The following is a 19,972-nucleotide window of genomic DNA, read 5'->3' as shown; positions in this document are numbered from 1 at the left end:
GTAGTATTCCTTTCTCTGAGTCAGGAGGCCTGAGTTCAAAGTCTCAGTTGCTCTGAACAGGTTGATTAATTAATATCTAACCTGAGGAGCTCGACTCTTGTGTATAGTCCCTACCTCTGAGCCATGAAGCTTACATAGCACCTACTCCAGGTAAGTCTGGTCATCCTACACATTTAAATAATTTAAATTATTTATCAGTCAAGTTCAAACCTCTTTTCTGGTGTATCGGGGGCAGATCATTCAAGCGTTGAGTTAACTGGCCAGACATGTGCAGATCATAAAACCGCAAGTATGCCACCTGCAATTTCATCTAAATCTGTCAGAGATCAGGTACATAAGTGCAAACAAGAGCCTTCAAAATGCACCTCAAATGATAATTTGCACAAACCTATTTGGAATTTCATCCTGAGAATGAAAATCATTTAGACACATGCTTCACTCAGCATGCAATATCACTGAACATTGAGTGACTACCAAAGTACAGGAAACAAATTTGAGACATTATACAAGTCTTTATGAAACCTGGACAATATTAAGTGAGTTTTGGACAATTTAATACCTTCATGCATCATATTAACTGAAATTTTAAAAAGTAGAGTAAATGCTGAGAATACAGAATTTTTTTTATAGTTTTACTATAAAAACTATCACATTCATAGCTCTCATTCACCCGTTCAACAATTACATTTTTTGGGATGCAAACAGATGTCCAATGTTTTTTATTGCTGTGAACTTGTACCATATTTACTCTGTTAAGAGAAATAGCTGTTGTCATAGAATAAAAAATATTAAGTTTACATTCCACAAACTAAATGCCAAGTTACACAAAAAATGGTGTTACCATCAAGTAAACACTAGATTCTCATGTGCTTTGAAAAAATGTGAACATTATACATGGAAAGCTAACAGATGGATATTCTAAAGCATGAAAGGGCAACAATTATACATACAAGTTGGCAGCTTCTAGTAAGCCCTTATTATCAAGTTGTAAACATTAACAATACTAGCTATTGGAATTTTTGAAACTCATTTATGAACAATTCCTTTTGTCACAAATGGACATTTAATTTCAAATATCATATTTGAATGCCAATTTGCCATAAAGCCATTTTCACTTAACCATTCTATTTTGTTACTGGAACAATTTCTATTACTAAGGGAATATACTCAACTTGTTTTCTAATATGTTTCTTGGCAGCAGTTTGTGCTTGAAGCACAGTAACTCTGGCTGATTGGCAACAATAACGACACAGGCTTTCTATTACAACTTAACCAATATTCTTTTCAACGCCTGAATATGGTGAAAGCACTTATCTGGTTTGCAATTATCGTCCCAAAAAGATTGAAAAATTGTGGTGAAAAGATGGAATGCTCTACTTCACCCATTTTACTCTTTCCCGAAAAAGGTCTTCTACTCAAAACCTCAGGTACACTTTCATAAATTTGAACTTCAACCTCATTGATTGACGATTAATACTTGGAAATTGAGTTGGGATTTGAGGACAGAAAATAAAATGAGCGCAAAAGATTCAAAAGCATTATAATTCATGCAATGCTGAAGAAAAAAAGATGACTGAATTTTACAGTGCATTCTTTCATTTGTTCTTATAACCCATTGAGCCATCCTTCAGTCTCTGACAGCAATTTTAACATGCATGCATAAAGACTGTTCCCGTATCAAATTCGGAGATGAGCTGTATTCAAAACATGAAAATAGTTTAACCTTTAAACCTTCATGAGTTTACCATATCTAATTTTCAAAGCACAACAAACAAATCACTTGTTTCCACTTGTGAAATTGTGGTAATTTTGGGTCATCAATCTAGTACAGCTCACTTTCCAGTGATTTTTAATACTTGATTCACACAAATCTGGAAACAGGAATGCTAGTATAAAGTCAGTTGGCTTCCCAAACTGGCATCACACATTTCAAACAAGTGACTAATCATTAGTCATCCACATTTCTGTAGTCAGCTTAGAAATGTGAACCAGATCAAAAATTAAATATTTAAATTCCCCTAAGTTTTTCTAGCTTTGTCTTACCCAAACATCGCTACAATCCATAATTAAATACACCAAAAGAGACACTTCTCTCCTTTACTTCCAATCCACAGTGCTAGATTCAGTTTGACTCATTTAGTTTTAACCAAGCTGCAAAGTTAGTAAACATTCCATTCATACGACTCAGTATTAGAAGAGCTGCCATGGTTTAAAAAACAGAATAAGTCTGCCACCAAATGATTGCAAAACCATGAAATACCACAATAAAATAAAATGCAAGATTACAAAAGAAAAAGTACTAATACAAAGGGCAACTCCCCAAAGCCAGTTCAAGTTTGCATCATCTTCAGATGTCAACTTCTGTTCAACTTGCTTCGTTCTTTGAAGCTTCATCAAAATTTTCAACTAGATCTAGAAGAAATAAGAATCAGAAGTTTAAAAAAAAAACTTAGTACTATATACAGAACTTCTAAAATCTATCGTCTACGTAGACTTTTCACTGAATCATCCTTAAGCATTAATGCTACTAAAACAGTAACCAATGGATATGCATTAGTCTTCCGATTTGTAAAGCCTAAAGGTTATACATGGACTGTGAAATGTCGTTTTTAGCACTTCTTCAGTTTATATTTTGTCATTTTAATTCTATTACTTAAGACAATCAAAATTAAGCAGCACGTAATGAGTAAAAAACTTCATTACAGGCAAATATACTTCGGATTTTTTCCCAACATTGATGACCACATTTGAGTTAATGGTTCTTGACACAGCTCTTAGTTTTATTCATTGGCATCAATTTGAAATTACCTGGAACTTCATCATCATCCTCTTCACCAGAAGCAAGTGGTGCTTTGCTGTCCACAGCTGCAAACAAAATATATTTTTTTCAGTGAAAAGCCATCAGTTTAATCACAATTCAGTTAATTCTCATTTGGTAAGTGATCCACTAAATTTCAACTTCGATTTGCTGCATAGTCGGTTTTGATGAGATACTTCTATTCTCATGCAACCTCGCGTTTTAAGAAAATCGCACAATAACCGTGCTATTTAAACCAATGGGGCCAGAATCACATCTTACCTAATTCAGACAGGAAAGTTCACATTCTACAAATAACCGTCTAAATTCTAAACTGCCTAAATCGCGTTAAAACTAATTTGCATTGAAGAAATACACATTATTGCAGAACCAATTGTACGAAGGGGCAAGACAATACATATAAAAAGCAGACCATTGCTCATGACAGCTATTTGAATAATTTATTTAATCATTTGACAGATTTATCTACTGACCCACTGTGCTGTTTCCTCGTCATCCTGCTAGATTCCACCCTCCCAGCACATACACAAGCAAACCTGGTATAGATAGTCATACCACATGGAAACAAACCCTTTGGCCTAACTCTGCCATGCCAAATAGGTTTCCTAAAAAATTGTGAAAGTTGCTACTGAAGCTGCTTCTTTCATCATTTCAAGCAATGGTACCTAAATTGCAAGGTTTCTGTTTAAATGTACTAAAACTCCTTCTGGTTCTTTTGACAAAGATGTTAAAATCTGTGTCTTCCGATCATTTACTGACATCCCTGCCATTGGAACGTTTCTCCTATATTTATTTAACCAAATTTTGTATAAAATTCTGAGCCCTCATAAAACACTCAATTACATTTGGCTCCAAGAAGAATATCACATTCTCACATATTTGGAAGTCTATCACTGGTGGTATTGTAGTTTATTTTCTCAGAACCAATCCAACAGCAAAAGAGACCACAGCAACTTCAGAAACCTTTACAGGAAAGTAAATGCAGCTTTTGCTTGGTAAATCCCACAAAATAGAATAAGTGAATGCTTAGGATGACACATTCTCAGTGCAAAGTCAGAGTTATTTTATGTTCAAACCTCAGCAGATAGATAAGACCTCAGTTCAGAATCTGTGGCAAAAGCATGTACTCCCAACAATGCAGCGTTTGTTTAGTCATCATCTGATAGGTCTGCCTACTTCTGTACTCAAGGTCATTGTGAACTCAAGAGGCAGAAGTACAGAGTCAACTGGGCCATATAACAATAGCACATTTCAAATTTGAAATAAAACTAACAATACAGGGTGTGCGAACGTAAAGTGTTAGAAGAGATAGAGTTAGTGACAACAATGCACCCATGAAATGTTAACAATTTATCAAACTTTATAAATATTCATAAGGTACAGCCATAAGAAATTAAACTACTAACGTTGCTTAGGCAGTGACTCTGCCAGCCGCCTCAAGCTGGTCAAACTATCAGCTCCAAGTTGATTCAGGATACTGGGCAACATCTCAGTCAGCTGCTTAGTCTCTGCATGCCCTGTGATCGTAAATGTATTTGCAGCAAGTGAAGCCTGAACTTTAGGATTATTGAAATGGATAACTGTTCCCTGGTTTGTGAACATGTTCACCTGAAAGAGATTTTAAACATTCTAAATTGCAAGTGCAATAAAAATCAAATACATTCAGTCATGCAAAGCAACAATGGCCAAACTCTTCCCATCATCAGTGAAGTTGCAACTTTTATTGTTGTTTGGATTTTAAAATGCATTGCTAATGTTTTCATAGGATGCAATTTGAAGTTCCCTCCTGGCTTCAGTATGTATCCACCTATCTGGCTTAGAGACAGACATATCTTTGACCTCAAGCTGAACTGAGTGCATCTTCAATGACAGTTTTTTTCCCCCAAATATAACTTTTAACCATTTTCAATTTAAGCTAACCATTCCTCTATACCACTATTTAATACTAATTATCACTCCACCACTACCAGATGCTCCAATCTAGTGAGTCTAAGACGACAGGGGTCCAGGTGGGTGGATGGAAGAGTGACAAATATTCTGAAGGAGGATCACTGGACTCAAAATGTTAACAGTTTTCTCTCCACAGATGCTGCAGACCTGCTGAATTCCTCCAACAATTTCAGTTTTTGAGTTAATTGTATACTCTTTATTAAAGAGAAACAGACAATTCAAACCAATTATTACTTTACATCCTCTAATCCTACATCATTTATGGTTTATTCCTTTCTCCCTCATCTCAAACTCCAGGTAACAAAATTCCACATTCCAATTCCTCAGGTAAACGATTCCTCCTGAAATCGTAACTGTATTGGCTTATGATTAGCTGTAAAATTATTTTCCTATGCTACCCACACAATTTCTCATCTCAGTCCCTCCTTTCCCTCTCCACTGCTAAGTCACTATATGTGCACCAGTATTCATTGCTCATAGCTAGCAAGAGAAGGGACTGAAGAAAAGAGAAGAGAAATCATTAATATCAAAAAAGTACCCACTTGATCTTCAAAACATACAGCATATTTTAAACCATCAGTTCTTGGAAATAGTCAAACTGTAATCGGATTAAGGAACAAAGAAAATTCCAATTAACTGAAGATCGCTTGTTAAAGACGTTTTTTTGCAAATACCTCTTCAATGCCAGAAATGTTATTCACACCAAGCTTTTTTAAAGAAAATTGGAGCTTTTTGTCATCTGCTGTTGCTGTTCTGTGGACAACCTTCTTCTTTCTGCGGGCAGTACCCTGGGAACAAAAACAAAGAAAACCTCATTTGCTCAATTCAACATTTAAATTTGCTAGAGTTATACATTAGCTACTGAAACATTGTACTTAAAGTACTGTTCTATTTTCTGAAAGTGACCTCAAATTCCAAACATGTGATTATATAATATCCAATGGACTAAAGCCTATTTACTGAAACTTAAAAACTGTGCATAACATTTGAAGTGCTGCATTTGCCAGAACACCCACTAATCCAGAAACAGACTTGCATGAAACAGATCTTTAGGCACCTAAGTTTTACATATGCACATTAGCAAGATAAGATTTGGAATGACTAACCACAGCAGTCATTAATACTTTATGATACAAATGGTCAAAGATCAAACCAAGACTTGGAAATGAGTAAAGATTTCTGATGTTTCACTCACTCTAATCAAATTGAAGAAACCATTTGCTCCAAATACACTTGCACAAGTTCACCCCCAACTAAAAACAAACATACAAAATTCTCAAATTGATCAGCGCTCAATTATGCCCAAGCAAAGTTCCTTGCTCAGAGTGAAGGGTGTGTCAATCCAGGTTAGTTTCTAACAGTAGTCCAGTAAACCTTTTCAGGATAAACAAGAGTAAAGTCTCACCTGGCTTTGGCTAAAGCTGTTTGTATTAGGCACGATATTTCACATCTTACCAACACATTTTGCTTTCCCAACAATGAACCATCAGGATTTAACATAATCAACAGTCTGCCAACTATCACAACAAATTGCAAAAACAAAATTGCACAGGAGGAACTGTTTTCATTCAACATATTTGCTTTCTGCGCACATTTTTGATAGCCAAACAATTTGTACATGAAGGATTTGGTGGAAACTTCAATGTAGAGTCAGAGATGTACAGCACAGGAACAGACTCTTTGGTCCAACTCGTCCATGCCGACCAGATATCCCAACCTAATCTAGTCCCATTTGCCAGCACTTGACCCATATCCTTCTAAACTCTTCGTATTCATATACCCATCCAGATGCCTTTTAAAATGTTGCAATTGTACCAGCCTCCACCACTTCTGGCAAATCATTCCATACAAGCACCACCTTCTGCATGAAAACGTTGCCCCTTAGGTCTCTTTTATATCTTTCCCTCACCCTAAACCTATGCCATCTAGTTCTGAACTCCCCCACCCCAGGGAAAAGACTTTGTCTATTTATTCTATCCATGCCCCTCATGATTCTATAACCCTCTAAAGGTCACCCCTCAGCCTCAGACCCTCCAGGAAGAACAGCACCAGCCTATTCAGCCTTTCCCTATAGCTCAAATCCTCCAATCCTAGCAACATCCTTGTAAATCTTTTCTGAACCCTTTCAAGTTTCATAACGTCCTACCAATAGGAAGACAACCAGAATTGCAAGCAATATCCCAAAAATGGCCTAACTAATGTCCTGTACAGCCTCAACATTCCTATACTCAATACTCTGACCAATAAAGGAAAGCATACCATACGCCTTCTTCACTGTCCTATCTACCTACAACTCTATTTTCAAGCAGCTATGAACCTGCACTCCAAGGTCTCTTTGGTCAGCCACACTCCCTAGAACCTTACCATTAAGTGTATATGGCCTGCTAGGATTTGCTTTTCCAAAATGCAGCACCTCTCATTTTTCTAAATTAAACTCCATTTGCCACTCTTCAGCCCACTGGCTCATCTGATCAAGATCACGTTGTAATCCAAGGTAACCTTTTTCGCCGTCCACTACACCTCCAATTTTGGTGTCCAATGGAAACTAACTATACCTCCTATGTTCACATCCAAATCATTTATATAATGACAAATAGTGGACCCAGCACAGGTCCTCGTGACATACAAGTGGTCAAATGGTCACAGGTCTCAAGTCTGAAAAACAACCCTCCACTACCACCATCCTCTGTATTCTACCTTGAGTCAGTCCTGTGTCCAAATGGTTAGTTCTCCCTGTATTCCATGAAAACTAACCTTGCTAACCCGTCTCCCATCTGGAACTTTGTCCAACACCTTACTGAAATCCAAACAAATCACGTCCACCACTCTGCCCTCAATCCTCTTTGTTACTTCCTCAAAAAACTCAAATCGAATTTGTGAGACACGATTTACCATGCACAACGTCACATTGACCACCCCTATCAGTCCTTGCCTTTCCAAATACATGCATATCCTGTCCCTCAGGAGTTCCTCCAACAACTTGCCCACCACCAACATCAGGCTCACCGGTCTATAGTCCCCTGGCTTGTCCTTACCACCTTTCTTAAATAGTGGTACCACGTTAGCCAACTTCCAGTCTTCCGGCACCTCACCTGTGACTATCAATGATACAAATATCTCAACAAGAAGCCCAGCAATCACTTCACTAGCTTCCCACAGAGCTCTAGGGATCAGTTGCAGGGTATCCTGTAATAGTTACATCAAGGTCTGGTAATACATTGTATATAAAAATGTACAAAACCATCCACAGACAAAGCAACATGCAATCTGAAACCATCCATTAAAACTCAACCAACATATTGGCCACCAGTGGCTAACTAGAAATTTAGATACTGCAACCCATTGGAGTAAATAAAGTCTGATAATAAAAATTGCTAAGCAAACAATATTAATGCATAAATTTCCATGCTGCATGGTTATGTATTTTAAAACTTTTCAGATGTTTGGATAGAGTTAAGGAACATTTTACTTCCTAGATACAATATCTTATATAATCAAAAGTACATATACACACGAAGTACACCAACTTGTATTGTGACAGGCATTTTCTACTAATGGATGCTGCTATTCGATATTACCATACGTGTAATATCTTTCAGACATCTATAAGACATTTCGGAACAATAATTATGCACAAGTTCACAAGCTATTGACTTTAGACCAAAGATGTTAATATATTTAATTTTCACAATGAACTGAAGATTCAATGTTAATAATGTAAGAAGCGGAACGATCCAATCCTCAAACTTCTGAAGATTGAACAGAAAACTTATCTTTAATCTAGGGCACCATAACTGCCAAATATCTCAAAACTGAAAGATACTGGTTCAAAAAGATGTAAGTGCCCAAATTAGTCATTGGTAGTATTAAATAAAAAATATTCAATCTTTATGCAACTCATTGCTATTCTGAAGAATGTTCAAGTTGTGAAACATAACACCTTAAACTCTCATTATACAAAAAAGGTGTACAAATAAGAATTTTAAGACCTTAACATCAAAACTGAAGATATATTTGGCACGATGAGCAGTCAGGCCAAATTGTATAATGGCATAATAAACCACACATAGCAATCAACGGTTCTTCTGGTCTGGTTCTGTTAAATTAAAATGACATACAAGATGAAGAAAATGATTTCAAATGCAAGCTATTGGGAGGCAAAAATCTTATTCATTGTAAAGTGATTTTGGTGACAATAATTTAGAAAAGTATTGTGTTATATTCTCTACCTTCCTTTGGTTTTCTGCTGTCATTGTTCTGAAGATAGATTAGTTTCTCAGTAAGACTCAAACAAAGCAGTGACAACAATGCAAAGCAGCATATTACAATTTATTAGACTATATTAGGGTACCAGGACATTACAATTTTTTAAAGTTACGACATGTAAGATTAAGATTCTGACTAAAATGCACCATAGATGAAGTCATAACAAAGCAGTGGATGTTGGTTTACCTTTTTATAAACTAGCATGGTACATACCAATACCACACAGATACATCTTCGAATTGAAGGGATCAATGGAGTAGTGGTAATGTCACTGGACTAGGAATCCTGAGACTCAGGACAACGCTATGGGGGTGTAGGTTCAAATCCCACCATGGCAGCTAGTGGAAGTGAAAGCCAGTATCAGTAAAGCTGACCATAAAGGCACAGTCAATTGTTGTTTTAAAAAAAAAATCGAGTTTACAGCGACCCCAGATTCAGAATAATGTGACTGACACTTAGCTTTCCACTCAATGGAGAAACAAGCCATTCAATTCAAAGGGCAATAAATGCTGGGCCTCACCACAAAAGAATTTAAAAAGTGAAACTTTAGAATAGACTGTACATAAATTGACTAATCAAAAAATGCAAGCCGTTTCCAAATGGTATACGTTTTATAGGCTATTTCAAGCAACCACTACTTCCCTAAATAAGCATTTGTTCAGATCTCATCACAAGTTACCTATACCTAAGTGAACTGTGGCTACCTAAATATATCCATTGTACTACTGCATTGTTTACAAAGCTTCTTGCCTCCTTAGAAGAGAATACAAACCAACCTTTTCTGGAGGTTAACAGCATGCAAGTTCTATTAATGGATGTTGACAGTCCTGCTATATAAATTTGGTTAGAGACAAACAAAAATTGCAGACGCTGGAATCCAAGGTAAACAGGTAGGAGGCTGGAAGAACACAGCAAGCCAGACAGCATCAGGTGGTGAAGTCAACATTTCAGGTGTAACCCTTCTTCAGGACTAGGGGTGGGAGTTAAGGGGAGCTACAGATAAACAGGAGTGGTGGAGTTGGGGTAGTGAAGTAGGGATAAGTGAAAACAGAGTACAACCTGGTTGGTCAGTGGGAGGAATGAATGCAGTAGGTGACTGGGAAGAGTGGAAGTGAGGGGGGAGGGATTGGGAAGCAAGTTAGAGGAAGAGAAAGTTATTTGAAATTGGAGAACACAAATTCAGCAAATTAATCTCTCCTCTTCAAACCAAACCTGCTCACTTACTTTTATTTGTTCACAGATGTGGGTGTCGCTGGCTGTACCAGGATTTATTGCCCATTCCTAAAAGCCATTGAGGCAGGACTGGCAATCAACCTTCTTGAGCTGTTGCAGGGATGAGAGAGGTGGGTACACCCACAATACTATCAGGAAGGAGCTTCAGCAATATACAGTAGCCATAGTCATACAGTTGTAAAGCACAGAACCAGATCCTTCCAATCAACTCATCCATGCCGACCAGTTATCCTAAATTAATCCAGTCCTGTTTGCCAGTAGTTGGTCCATATCCCTCAAATCCCTTCCTATTCATAGAGTGCCTTTTAAATGTTATTGTACCAAACTCCAGCACTTCCTCTAGCATCTCATTCCATACACGCACCACCCTCTGCATTAAAAGGTTGCCCATTAAGTCACTTTTATATCTTTCTTCTTTCACCTTAAGCCTATGCATTCTAGTTCTGGACTCCTCTACCCTGGAAAATAGACTGACTAGTCAACCTATCCATGCCACTCATGCTTTTGTAAACCTCTAAGATCACTCAGCGTCCAATGCTCCAGGAAAAATAGCCCCAGCTTATTCAGCCTCTCCCAATAGCTTAAACCCTCTAACCTTGGCAACATCCTTGTAGATCTTTCCTGAACCGTTTCAAGTTTATCATCATCTTTTCTACAGCACAGAGACCAGAACAGAACACAGCATTCCCCAATATTCCATCATCTATGTGCTCCCAGTCCAACAATAGCCTTGGGATTTCTAGAAAATACTCAAATTTTCCAATCTTAGCTGTACCTGCAACTTTTATCTAACAACAACTGCTGGCCCTGCAATCAGCTGTCAAAGCTGTAAGCTCTGCCTCTATCTTTGTTTAGTATATTCCTTAAAATCTTTGATTTCTCAGGATTGTCCTACTTAATTCTGATTGTTGCTGTTTTATTATCTGATTATACTCCTGTAAATTGCCTTTGAATACACGGTGTTAAAGGCACTACATAAATGCAAGCAGGCCATTCATCCTATTAGGCCTGCTTATTCAATACTGTCATGGCCAATATGCACCCCCTTTTGCCCTTTTCCCTACACTAACTCAACATCCCTGTTAAGTCACTGTTATTTAGAAATGTGTCAATCTTTACCCTGTCCAATTCTTCTTTGAATGCTATGACTGACTTTGCCTCCATAACTCTCACAGATATTGCACTTCAAATTCTACATAAATGCCAAATAAAACATTGGCAAAAAAAAAAGCCATAACAGCCTGAGACAATCAACTTAAATCTATGTCCTTTAGTTCACAACCGCTCCACTGAAGACAGTCTCCAACTATTTGTTCAAAATCATGGTTTTGTACAGACTCTCCAACCCTATTATCAACTTTCTCTCCTCAAAAGAACCAAATTCTCCCATCCAGCAATATAACCAATGGTCACTCCATTCCCTGAGCATTCATGTAAATGTTCTGCGCCATTTTTAGATTTCAATTTTGTTGAAGTGTGGTGTCCAGATTGGACAATACTCGAAATGCTGAAGTAAATGTTTTAACCCTAACTTTCCTGCTTTTGTACTCTATGCCTTATTATGAAAGTCCAGGATCCCATATTACTTAATTACTTTCTCAACCTGACCCATCAACTTCAGTGATCTGTATACATACTATGCAATTTGTCTAAAGTGGAAGCAGGCACAGAATATTTTATTGTATCCCTTATTCTTTCTAACATATTGCATCACATTCATTCTAGCCACACCTTCTTGAAGTCAACTAATAGCATAACAATTCACTTCCACGAAGTATTACCTGTAAACCTGAAATTATTGAAGCATTTCCCAAATTATACTAGCATTAATTGTAAACAAATCAATTGTTATTTTCAGTATTCCCATGTTCAAAAATAGTCATTTGATAACATACTCAAGTTTCTTAATCATTAAAAAATATCCACATGGGCTGAAGTGAAAAACCTATACCAAAGTTGCTTACCTTTCCACCAATGCGGACTTGTGCTTGCAGCTTGGCTAATTTTTCTTGATTCATGGTTATTTCTTTCATCTGAAATGACAATGTATAGCTTGATCACAATCAGGTTTAACATTCAAAAAAAAATTCTCATCCCACTTCACCAGTTTCAATTAACTTCACTCTTGAATGGTCAAGATCTAAATTTCTGAATTCAGAATGTAATCCAGACCAAGCAGCTGCTGGAACCCACAGATTATACTGTTCCTTTACAGAAAGGATAATGTCAAATCAGTTAAGACTACCATTTGGCTAGCTGAGAACCATATACCCTGTACACACTAAGATGAGAGAATGGTCAGATGCCATATCAAATTTCTGCTAAGTTACCTTAAATGTTCAAACATGAATCCAGAAACTCAAGATGCAGATCAACTTCAATCTCTAGATTTAAGGTACATATACAACGACAACACTTAAATTTGAAGCACATAAAACAAATACAGCAGCACGCTGAAACCATTATACAACGCTTTCACATTTTAGGTCGAAATAAAGTTATTGTACTTGCAGTTTCCAAAAAAGGAAATCGCAGGAAAAAAAATTGAGAAATAAGAGCATAAATTTATCTTATTTCAGACAGGATTTAAATGATAACTCGTTTCTAAAAATTTGCATTTAATATACAAGATACGTTTGTCTCAACCCATTTGACAATGTCATCGTGTTCGTTGAGCAGAGGAACAAGAGAACTTACTAACTAAAATTGTACGAAGGCAACAAAATACAGAAGTATAAGCTTCCATAATTCTCCAAAGCAGATCAATTTCGGAAGAACAGAACTCAGTTGTATAAGACGAAGCGAAATTTATCCATGACTAGAGCGCATTTTTAAAGCATTCTTACAACGAGCAGAAACCGCCCCGTGAGTGAGGGGGCTCGCCACCGAGACACAGGGAGGGCCCTGCAGCCGATCCCCACCCGGCCTTCTCTCCGGCCTAGTGCTCGAGCTCTCCACTATCTCGAGGTACAGACTCCGAACACTGAAGCGGGAGGGTGGGGAATAGGTGGCCGCCGGCGGTGATGAGAGAGAGAGGGGGAGGGGACCTACACTGAACCGGAGGCTCGGCATTACCCTGACGCCAGGCCCACGCCGCGGGGGGAGGTGGATGAAGGGACCCGGACGATGACCCACCCCTCACCCCGGGAAAGTCCGAGCCGCGAGTTGACAGGGTTTACCTCCCCTCGGCCGAGAGCCGGTTTACCTTGTGGGTCCGGTGGGTCCCGCCTGTCCGTTACCGGAGCTGAGCAGATTCCCAGACACGAGGCAGGTGGCAAGATGGAGGCCAGAGAGGGAGCGGATGTGACGACACTCACGTAACCCCGCGGCTACAGCCGGGGGCGGGGCTTTCAAACCAACCGGAAACGGTGATGACCGCTCGGCCCATCTGTAACCTCCAATCTCTCTACAGGATTGTGTCGTGCTCACTGACTCCCGCCCTCACTATCATTGATTTCTCTGTCTTATCAAATATCCGTCGTACTCAGCTTCGTCGACGCAGGTCTCCGAGGAAGAGAGTTCCAAACTTGAAAGAACCAAAAATCTTCCTCATCTCTCTCTCAAATATATAACACCCTCTTTTCAAACTGTCTCCCCTAGTTTCACATTTTGAGAGAAAACACCTTCAGCTCCCTCTGCCTAGTCCAATCCCCTTATGTTAAATCCAAAACCAAATCTTCCTCAAATTAAACCATTCATGCCTGGAGTCACCTTCGTGAACTTTAGTCACAGAGGTCTACAGTACAGAAAAAGATTCTTTGTGCCGACCAAAAACAAGTAACTAATTATTCTATGCCCATTTTCCAGCACTTGACCCATAGCCTTGAACGACATGCCACTGAAGTGCACATCTAAATACTTCATAGATGTAATTTGGGTTTCTCTGTCTATCACCCTTGCGGGTAGTTTGTTTCATATTCCCACAACCCTCTGGGTTAGGAAAAAAATGTCCTCACATTACCAGTAAACCTCCTGATCCTTACCTTAAATCTACACTCCTGGTCATTGATCACTCCCAACTTTCTCTGAATTGCCTTTAATACAAGTGGTCATCATTTGTATTAATTGACAGAGCAGACTTATGGGGCTAAAGTGCCTATTCCTGCTCTTAGTCCTCATGTCACTCAGGAAGAGTTCATGGTTTCTGAGGATTGTAGTTCATACTCATTAATTGTCTATTGTACTGCCGGAATTTGATTGTGATTATTATCAAATCTGGCAAGTTGATTTGACTTTGAGAGTGACAGTAGCACTGGGATTGAGATTTATCTCACTTGGCTACAGGTTTTCCTGCTGTCTGTAAGAGTAGACTGATTGGAAATGGACAAACAAAAGGGAAGCTTACCAGTGCTAGTGGGTTTGTCCAGTTGGAACTGGAAACGAAAAGACAATAGGTGCAGGAGTAGGCCATTCTACCCTTCGAGCCTGCACCACCATTCATTATGATCATGGCTGATCATCCTCAATCAGTATCCTGTTCCTGCCTTATCTCCATGACCCTTGATTCCACTATCCTTGAGAGCTTTATCCAACTCTTTCTTAAACGAATCCAGAGACTGAGCCTCCACTGCCTTCTGGGGCAGAGCATTCCACACACCCACCACTCTCTGAGTGAAGAAGTTTCTCCTCATCTCTGTCCTAAATGGCCTACCCCTTATTTTTAAGCTGTGTCCTCTGGTTCGGGACTCACCCATCAGCCTCCAGAGTGTCCAATCCTTTAATAATCTTATACGTCTCAATCAGATCCCCTCTCAGTCTTCTAAGCTCAAGGTATACAAGCCCAGTTGCTCCAATCTTTCAACATAAGATAGTCCCGCCATTCCAGGAATTGACCTCGTGAAGCTACGCTGCACTCCCTCAATAGCCAGAATGTCTTTCCTTAAATTTGGAGACCAGAACTGCACACAATATTCCAGGTGCGGTCTCACTAGGACCCTGTACAGGTGCAGAAGAACCTCTTTGCTTCTATACTCAATCCCTCTGGTTATGAAGGCCAGCATGCTATTAGCTTTCTTCACTACCTGCTGTACCTGCATGCTTGCCTTCGTTGACTGGTGTACAAGAACACCCAGATCTCTTTGTACTGCCCCTTTGCCTAACTTCACTCTATTTAGGTAGTAATCTGCCTTCCTGTTCTGGCCACCAAAGTGGATAACCATACATTTATCCACATTAAACTGTATCTGCCATGCATCTGTCCACTCACCTAACCTGTCCAGGTCACCTTGTAATCTCCTAACATCCTCCTCACACTTCACCCTGCCACCCAGCTTTGTATCATCAGCAAATTTGCTAATGTTACTATTAATACCATCTTCTATATCATTAATATATATTGTAAAAAGCTACGGTCCCAGCACTGATCCCTGCGGTACCCCACTGGTCACCGCCTGCCATTCCGAAAGGGAGCCGTTTATCACTACTCTTTGTTTCCTGTCAGCCAACCAATTTTCAATCCAAGTCAGTACTTTGCCCCCAATACCATGTGCCCTAATTTTGCTCACTAAACTCCTATGTGGGACTTTATCAAAGGCTTTCTGAAAGTCCAGGTACACTACATCCACTGGATCTCCCTTGTCCATCTTCAGAGTTACATCCTCAAAAAATTCCAGAAGATTAGTCAAGCATGATTTCCCCTTCATAAATCTATGCTGACTCTGACCTATCCTGTTACCGCTATCCAGACGTGTTGTAATTCCATCCTTTATAATTGACTCCAGCATCTTTCCCACCACTGAGGTCAGACTAACTGGTCTATAATTTCCTGCTTTCTCTCTCGCTCCTTTCTCAAAAAGTGTTACAACATTAGCCTCCCTCCAATCCACAGGAACTGATCCTGAATCTATCGAACTCTGGAAAATAATCACCAACGCATCCACGATTTCTAGAGCCACCTCCTTCAGTACCCTGGGATGTAGACCATCAGGTCCCAGGGACGTATCAGCCTTCAGACCTAACAGTCTCTCCAACACCAATTCCTGGCAAATATAAATTCCCTTCAGTTCAGGTCCTTTAGCCACTGTTACCTCAGGGAGATTGCTTGTGTCTTCCCCAGTGAACACAGATCTGAAGTATCAATTCAACTCTTCTGCCATTTCTTTGTTCCCTGTAATATATTCCCCTATTTCTGTCTTCAAGGGCCCAATTTTAGTCTTAACCATTTTTTTCCTTTTCACATGCCTAAAAAAGCTTTTACTATCCTCCTTTATATTTTTGGCCAGTTTACCTTCGTACCTCATTTTTTCTCTGCGTATTTCCTTCTTAGTAATCCTCTGTTGTTCTTTAAAAGCTTTCCAGTCCTCTGTTTTCCCACTCATCTTTGCTATGTTATACTTTTTCTCTTTTGACTTTATATGTTTCTTAACATCCCACGTCAGCCACGGCCACCCCTGCCTCCTCATAGGATCTTTCTTCCTTTTTTGGAATGAACTGATCCTGCATCTCCTGCATTATAGCCAGAAATATCTGCCATTGTTCCTCCACTGTCATCCCTGCTAAGGTATTGCACCATTGAACTTTGGCCAGCTCCTCCCTCATAGCTCCATAGTTCCCTTTATTCAACTGAAATATTGTCACTATCGATTGTACCCTCTCCCTTTCAAATTTCAGGTTGAAGCTTATTGTATTATGGTCACTACCTCCTAATGGCTCCTTCACTTCGAGGTCCCTGATCAATTCTGGTTCGTTGCACAATACCAGATCCAGAATTGCCTTCTCCCTGGTAGGCTCCAGCACCAGCATTTCTAAGAATCCATCTCGGAGGCACTCCACAAAGTCTCTTTCTTGAGGTCCAATATCATACTGATTCTCCCAGTCTACCTGCATGTTGAAATCCCCCATAACAACTGTAGTAACATCTTTGCGACAGGCCAATTTCAGCTCCTTATTCAACTTACACCCTACATCCATACTACTGTTTGGGGGCCTGTAGATAACTCCCAAGAGGGTCTTTCTACCCTTAGAATTTCTCATATCTATCCATACTGACTCTACATCCCCTGATTCTAGGTCCCCCCGCGCAAGGGACTGAATATCATCCCTTACCAACAGGGCCACCCCACCCCCTCTGCCCGTCAGTCTGTCCTTACGATAGCACATTTGGCCTTGAATATTCATTTCCCAGGCCCTGTCCACTTGAAGCCACGTCTCAGTTATCCCCACAATATCGCAGCTGGATATAGAGATGCTGGAGTCAATTTCCAAAAGAGCCTCAAGCTCATCCATCTTATTTCTAATTCTTTGTGCATTCATATATAGTATTTTTAATTTGTTACTGCCCTCACCCTTCCTATCAACCACTACTTCACTCAACCTTACGACATGATCCCTTTTTGAGTTTTCTGCTTCATTGATACCATTGTCTTTCTTGACTTCCCTTGTTCTAACTTTCCTTTCAATTTCCTTCTTAAACTTCCAGTTTGTCCCCCCCCCCGCTATTTAGTTTAAACGCAGCTGTGTTGCAGTAGCAAACCTGCCTGCCAGAATGCTGGTCCCCAACCTATTAAGGTGCAAACCGTCTCTTTTGTATAATTTATGCTTACCACAAAACATACCCCAGTGATCCAAGAATTTAAATCCTTGCTTCCTGCACCAGTTCCCCAGCCACACATTTTCAAGTCCATTATCTCCCTGTTCCTGGCCTCTCCAGCCCGAGGAACTGGAAGCAAACTGGAGATAACCACTCTGGACATCCTGCTTTTCAGCCTTCTTCCTAGTTCTCCGAAGTCCCGCTGTAGTATGTTCCTCCTCTTCTTCCCGACATCATTTGGGCCGACATGTACCACCACCTCTGGCTCTTCACCTTCGCCCTTGAGGATTTCCTGCACTCTGTCTGTGATGTCCTTAATCCTGGCACCAGGAAGGCAACACACCATCCTTAAATCCCACCTGTTGCCACAGAAACCCCGTTCAATTCCTCTCACTATGGAGTCCCCTATCACCATGGCTCTGTGCGATGTCTGACTCCTCGGCTCTGCCTCCACGCCAACTTTTGATTGACAGACCTGACCGCCTCGTGGACTGGCAGTGTCATCTGTCTCTACTGTTTCCAAAAGATTCAACTTGCTCCTGACAGGAACTTTCCCCACGGTCTCTTGCACCTGTCTCCTCTCTGCCTTCCTCATTGTCTGCTCTCTTCTGCTCTCTTCTAGTATGGTCGGTGTAACAACCTCGCTGAAGGTCCTGTCCAGAAAGATCTCATTCTCTCGGATGAGCCTAAGGTCCTCGAGTTCTTTCTTCAGTGCTGCAATATGCTCTGTCAGTAGCTGAACGTGCACACACTTTCCACAGATATACGAGCCAGATACACCAGAGTCGTTGACCTCCCACATGATGCACGTAGCACACTGAACCAGCTGGGCAGTCATGTCTTCACCCTCTTTAACCTTTTCAGGAGCTCCCGACAGAGCAGCCACCAAGATTGGTAGCAAATTAGTCCTAAAATCTGTGGATAACCAGTGTTGATAGAGAAGGGAAATTGCATTCTGCATCTAAAAGGCAAGAAAAACTCCTCCTATGAATTTGTCAGTGGTTCAGTCAGAAAATTGTGAGTTTTCATGCTTGTCACAAAAGTAGGTGCCACTTCAGGAAGATAATTTTAACTTTGGGTAATAGTATTAAAGAGACAATATCAAATCAGCCATGACCCCATTCAAGAGACATGCATAAGGAGCAGGTGATCTGACATCACCCTTTCTTATACTTGCACCCAAAGTCAAAATTATTTTTAAAATGTGAGAAGAAATATTTTAAAAAGATATGAGGGGCTTTTTTTTACATGGAGAGTGGTTTGTTGTGTGAAATGAATCTCCAGAGGAAGTGGTGGATGCAGGTTCTGTTACGACGTTTAAAAGCCATTTGAATAAGAAATGTATGGAGAGATATGGGCCAAGCGCAGGCAGGTGGGACGAGTTTAGTTTGGGCTTATGGTCAGCATGGATTGGTTGGACTGAAGAGTCTGTTTCTGTGCTGTATGATTCTATGATTCTACTCCTCTTCCTGGAAGGGGAAGTGAGAGGGGTCTTGTGGCAGTGTGGGCAGCTATCACTGAGCCAGAACCTCTGGGTTCATGTTCATACATGGGATTTGATGGTTTTGGCAGGGATGTTAATAAAATGGCCAAGCAGATTGATAATCCAGCTGAAACTCCACCAAATACACTAATGGCAGGTGGCAAAAGTGATCAATTCTCTGAAGACGTTCCAAAAAAAAATCTAAATTTGGAAAGAAACATAAGCACCTGCAGAAATAACTCCACAGAGCCTGGTATCCCGTCACCAAGTCACCCTTTAAGTGCACATAAACAATCCCTGATTTTAGTGCTGCCTGTTCAGAGTCAGCTGTCAGAGTGACAGTATCTCTGACACTCCTCTTTGTCTGCCAGGACTCCTTGATAGGACCAGATTAACAGTCCCTATCAGGGAACTCATGTTCTATGAGATCCACCTGGCTGACTTCATTACAATCACTACATCCGTCCTGCTCTGGGTCTGAGGACGTAGACCGATCCTTTTTCTTGGAGCGCCTCTTGGTGCATTTTAGCATTAGGGTGGCATGTAATGCACAGAAACTTGTGCTAAGTGTGCCTCAGTAGACTTTCACTCTCTCCTTCTGGTAGCAAAAGCATTGAGGCAGCACATTGGTCGGGCAGTGCCTAGAGCGCCAACAAGGAGGAAAATGACCACCAGCAGCTCTCCCACATCTGTA

General features: G+C 40.1%; 1 protein-coding gene across 2 annotated transcripts; it reads right to left on the bottom strand.

Annotated features, from left to right (window-relative positions):
- Positions 1–537: 537 nt before the first annotated feature.
- btf3 (basic transcription factor 3) lies at positions 538–13,575 on the bottom strand. 2 transcript variants are annotated; one of them, XM_043685497.2, is made up of 6 exons: positions 13,473–13,575; positions 12,232–12,300; positions 5,443–5,556; positions 4,225–4,426; positions 2,809–2,865; positions 538–2,412 (listed from the first exon to the last, which is right to left on the bottom strand). In XM_043685497.2, exons 2-6 carry the CDS (start codon positions 12,298–12,300, stop codon positions 2,366–2,368), a joined length of 489 nt encoding a protein of 162 aa, XP_043541432.1. In that variant the 5' UTR covers positions 13,473–13,575; the 3' UTR covers positions 538–2,365. The 2 variants fall into 2 exon arrangements, with proteins under 2 accessions (XP_043541432.1, XP_043541433.1); XM_043685498.2 differs by lacking the exons at positions 12,232–12,300; positions 13,473–13,575 and adding an exon at positions 9,221–9,350.
- Between the last annotated feature and the right edge of the window lie 6,397 nt (positions 13,576–19,972).

Source organism: Chiloscyllium plagiosum, unplaced genomic scaffold (genome assembly GCF_037043375.1).
Source record: "Chiloscyllium plagiosum isolate Xiang-an unplaced genomic scaffold, Cpla_swu_hap1 HiC_scaffold_2, whole genome shotgun sequence".
Classification (NCBI taxonomy): Eukaryota; Metazoa; Chordata; class Chondrichthyes; order Orectolobiformes; family Hemiscylliidae; genus Chiloscyllium; species Chiloscyllium plagiosum.
This window is presented reverse-complemented; position numbering and strand designations above follow the sequence as displayed.

Bases quoted from the DNA above. Each gene is read 5' to 3' on its own strand.
- btf3 (XM_043685497.2), bottom strand. From the start codon at position 12,300: ATGAAAGAAATAACCATGAATCAAGAAAAATTAGCCAAGCTGCAAGCA. The intron at 5,557-12,231 runs GTAAGCAACTTT...TTTTGTTCCCAG, and splicing joins AAGTCCGCATTGGTGGAAAG to GGTACTGCCCGCAGAAAGAA. The intron at 2,866-4,224 runs GTTAGTAGTTTA...TTTTGTTTGCAG, and splicing joins AGAGTCACTGCCTAAGCAAC to CTGTGGACAGCAAAGCACCA.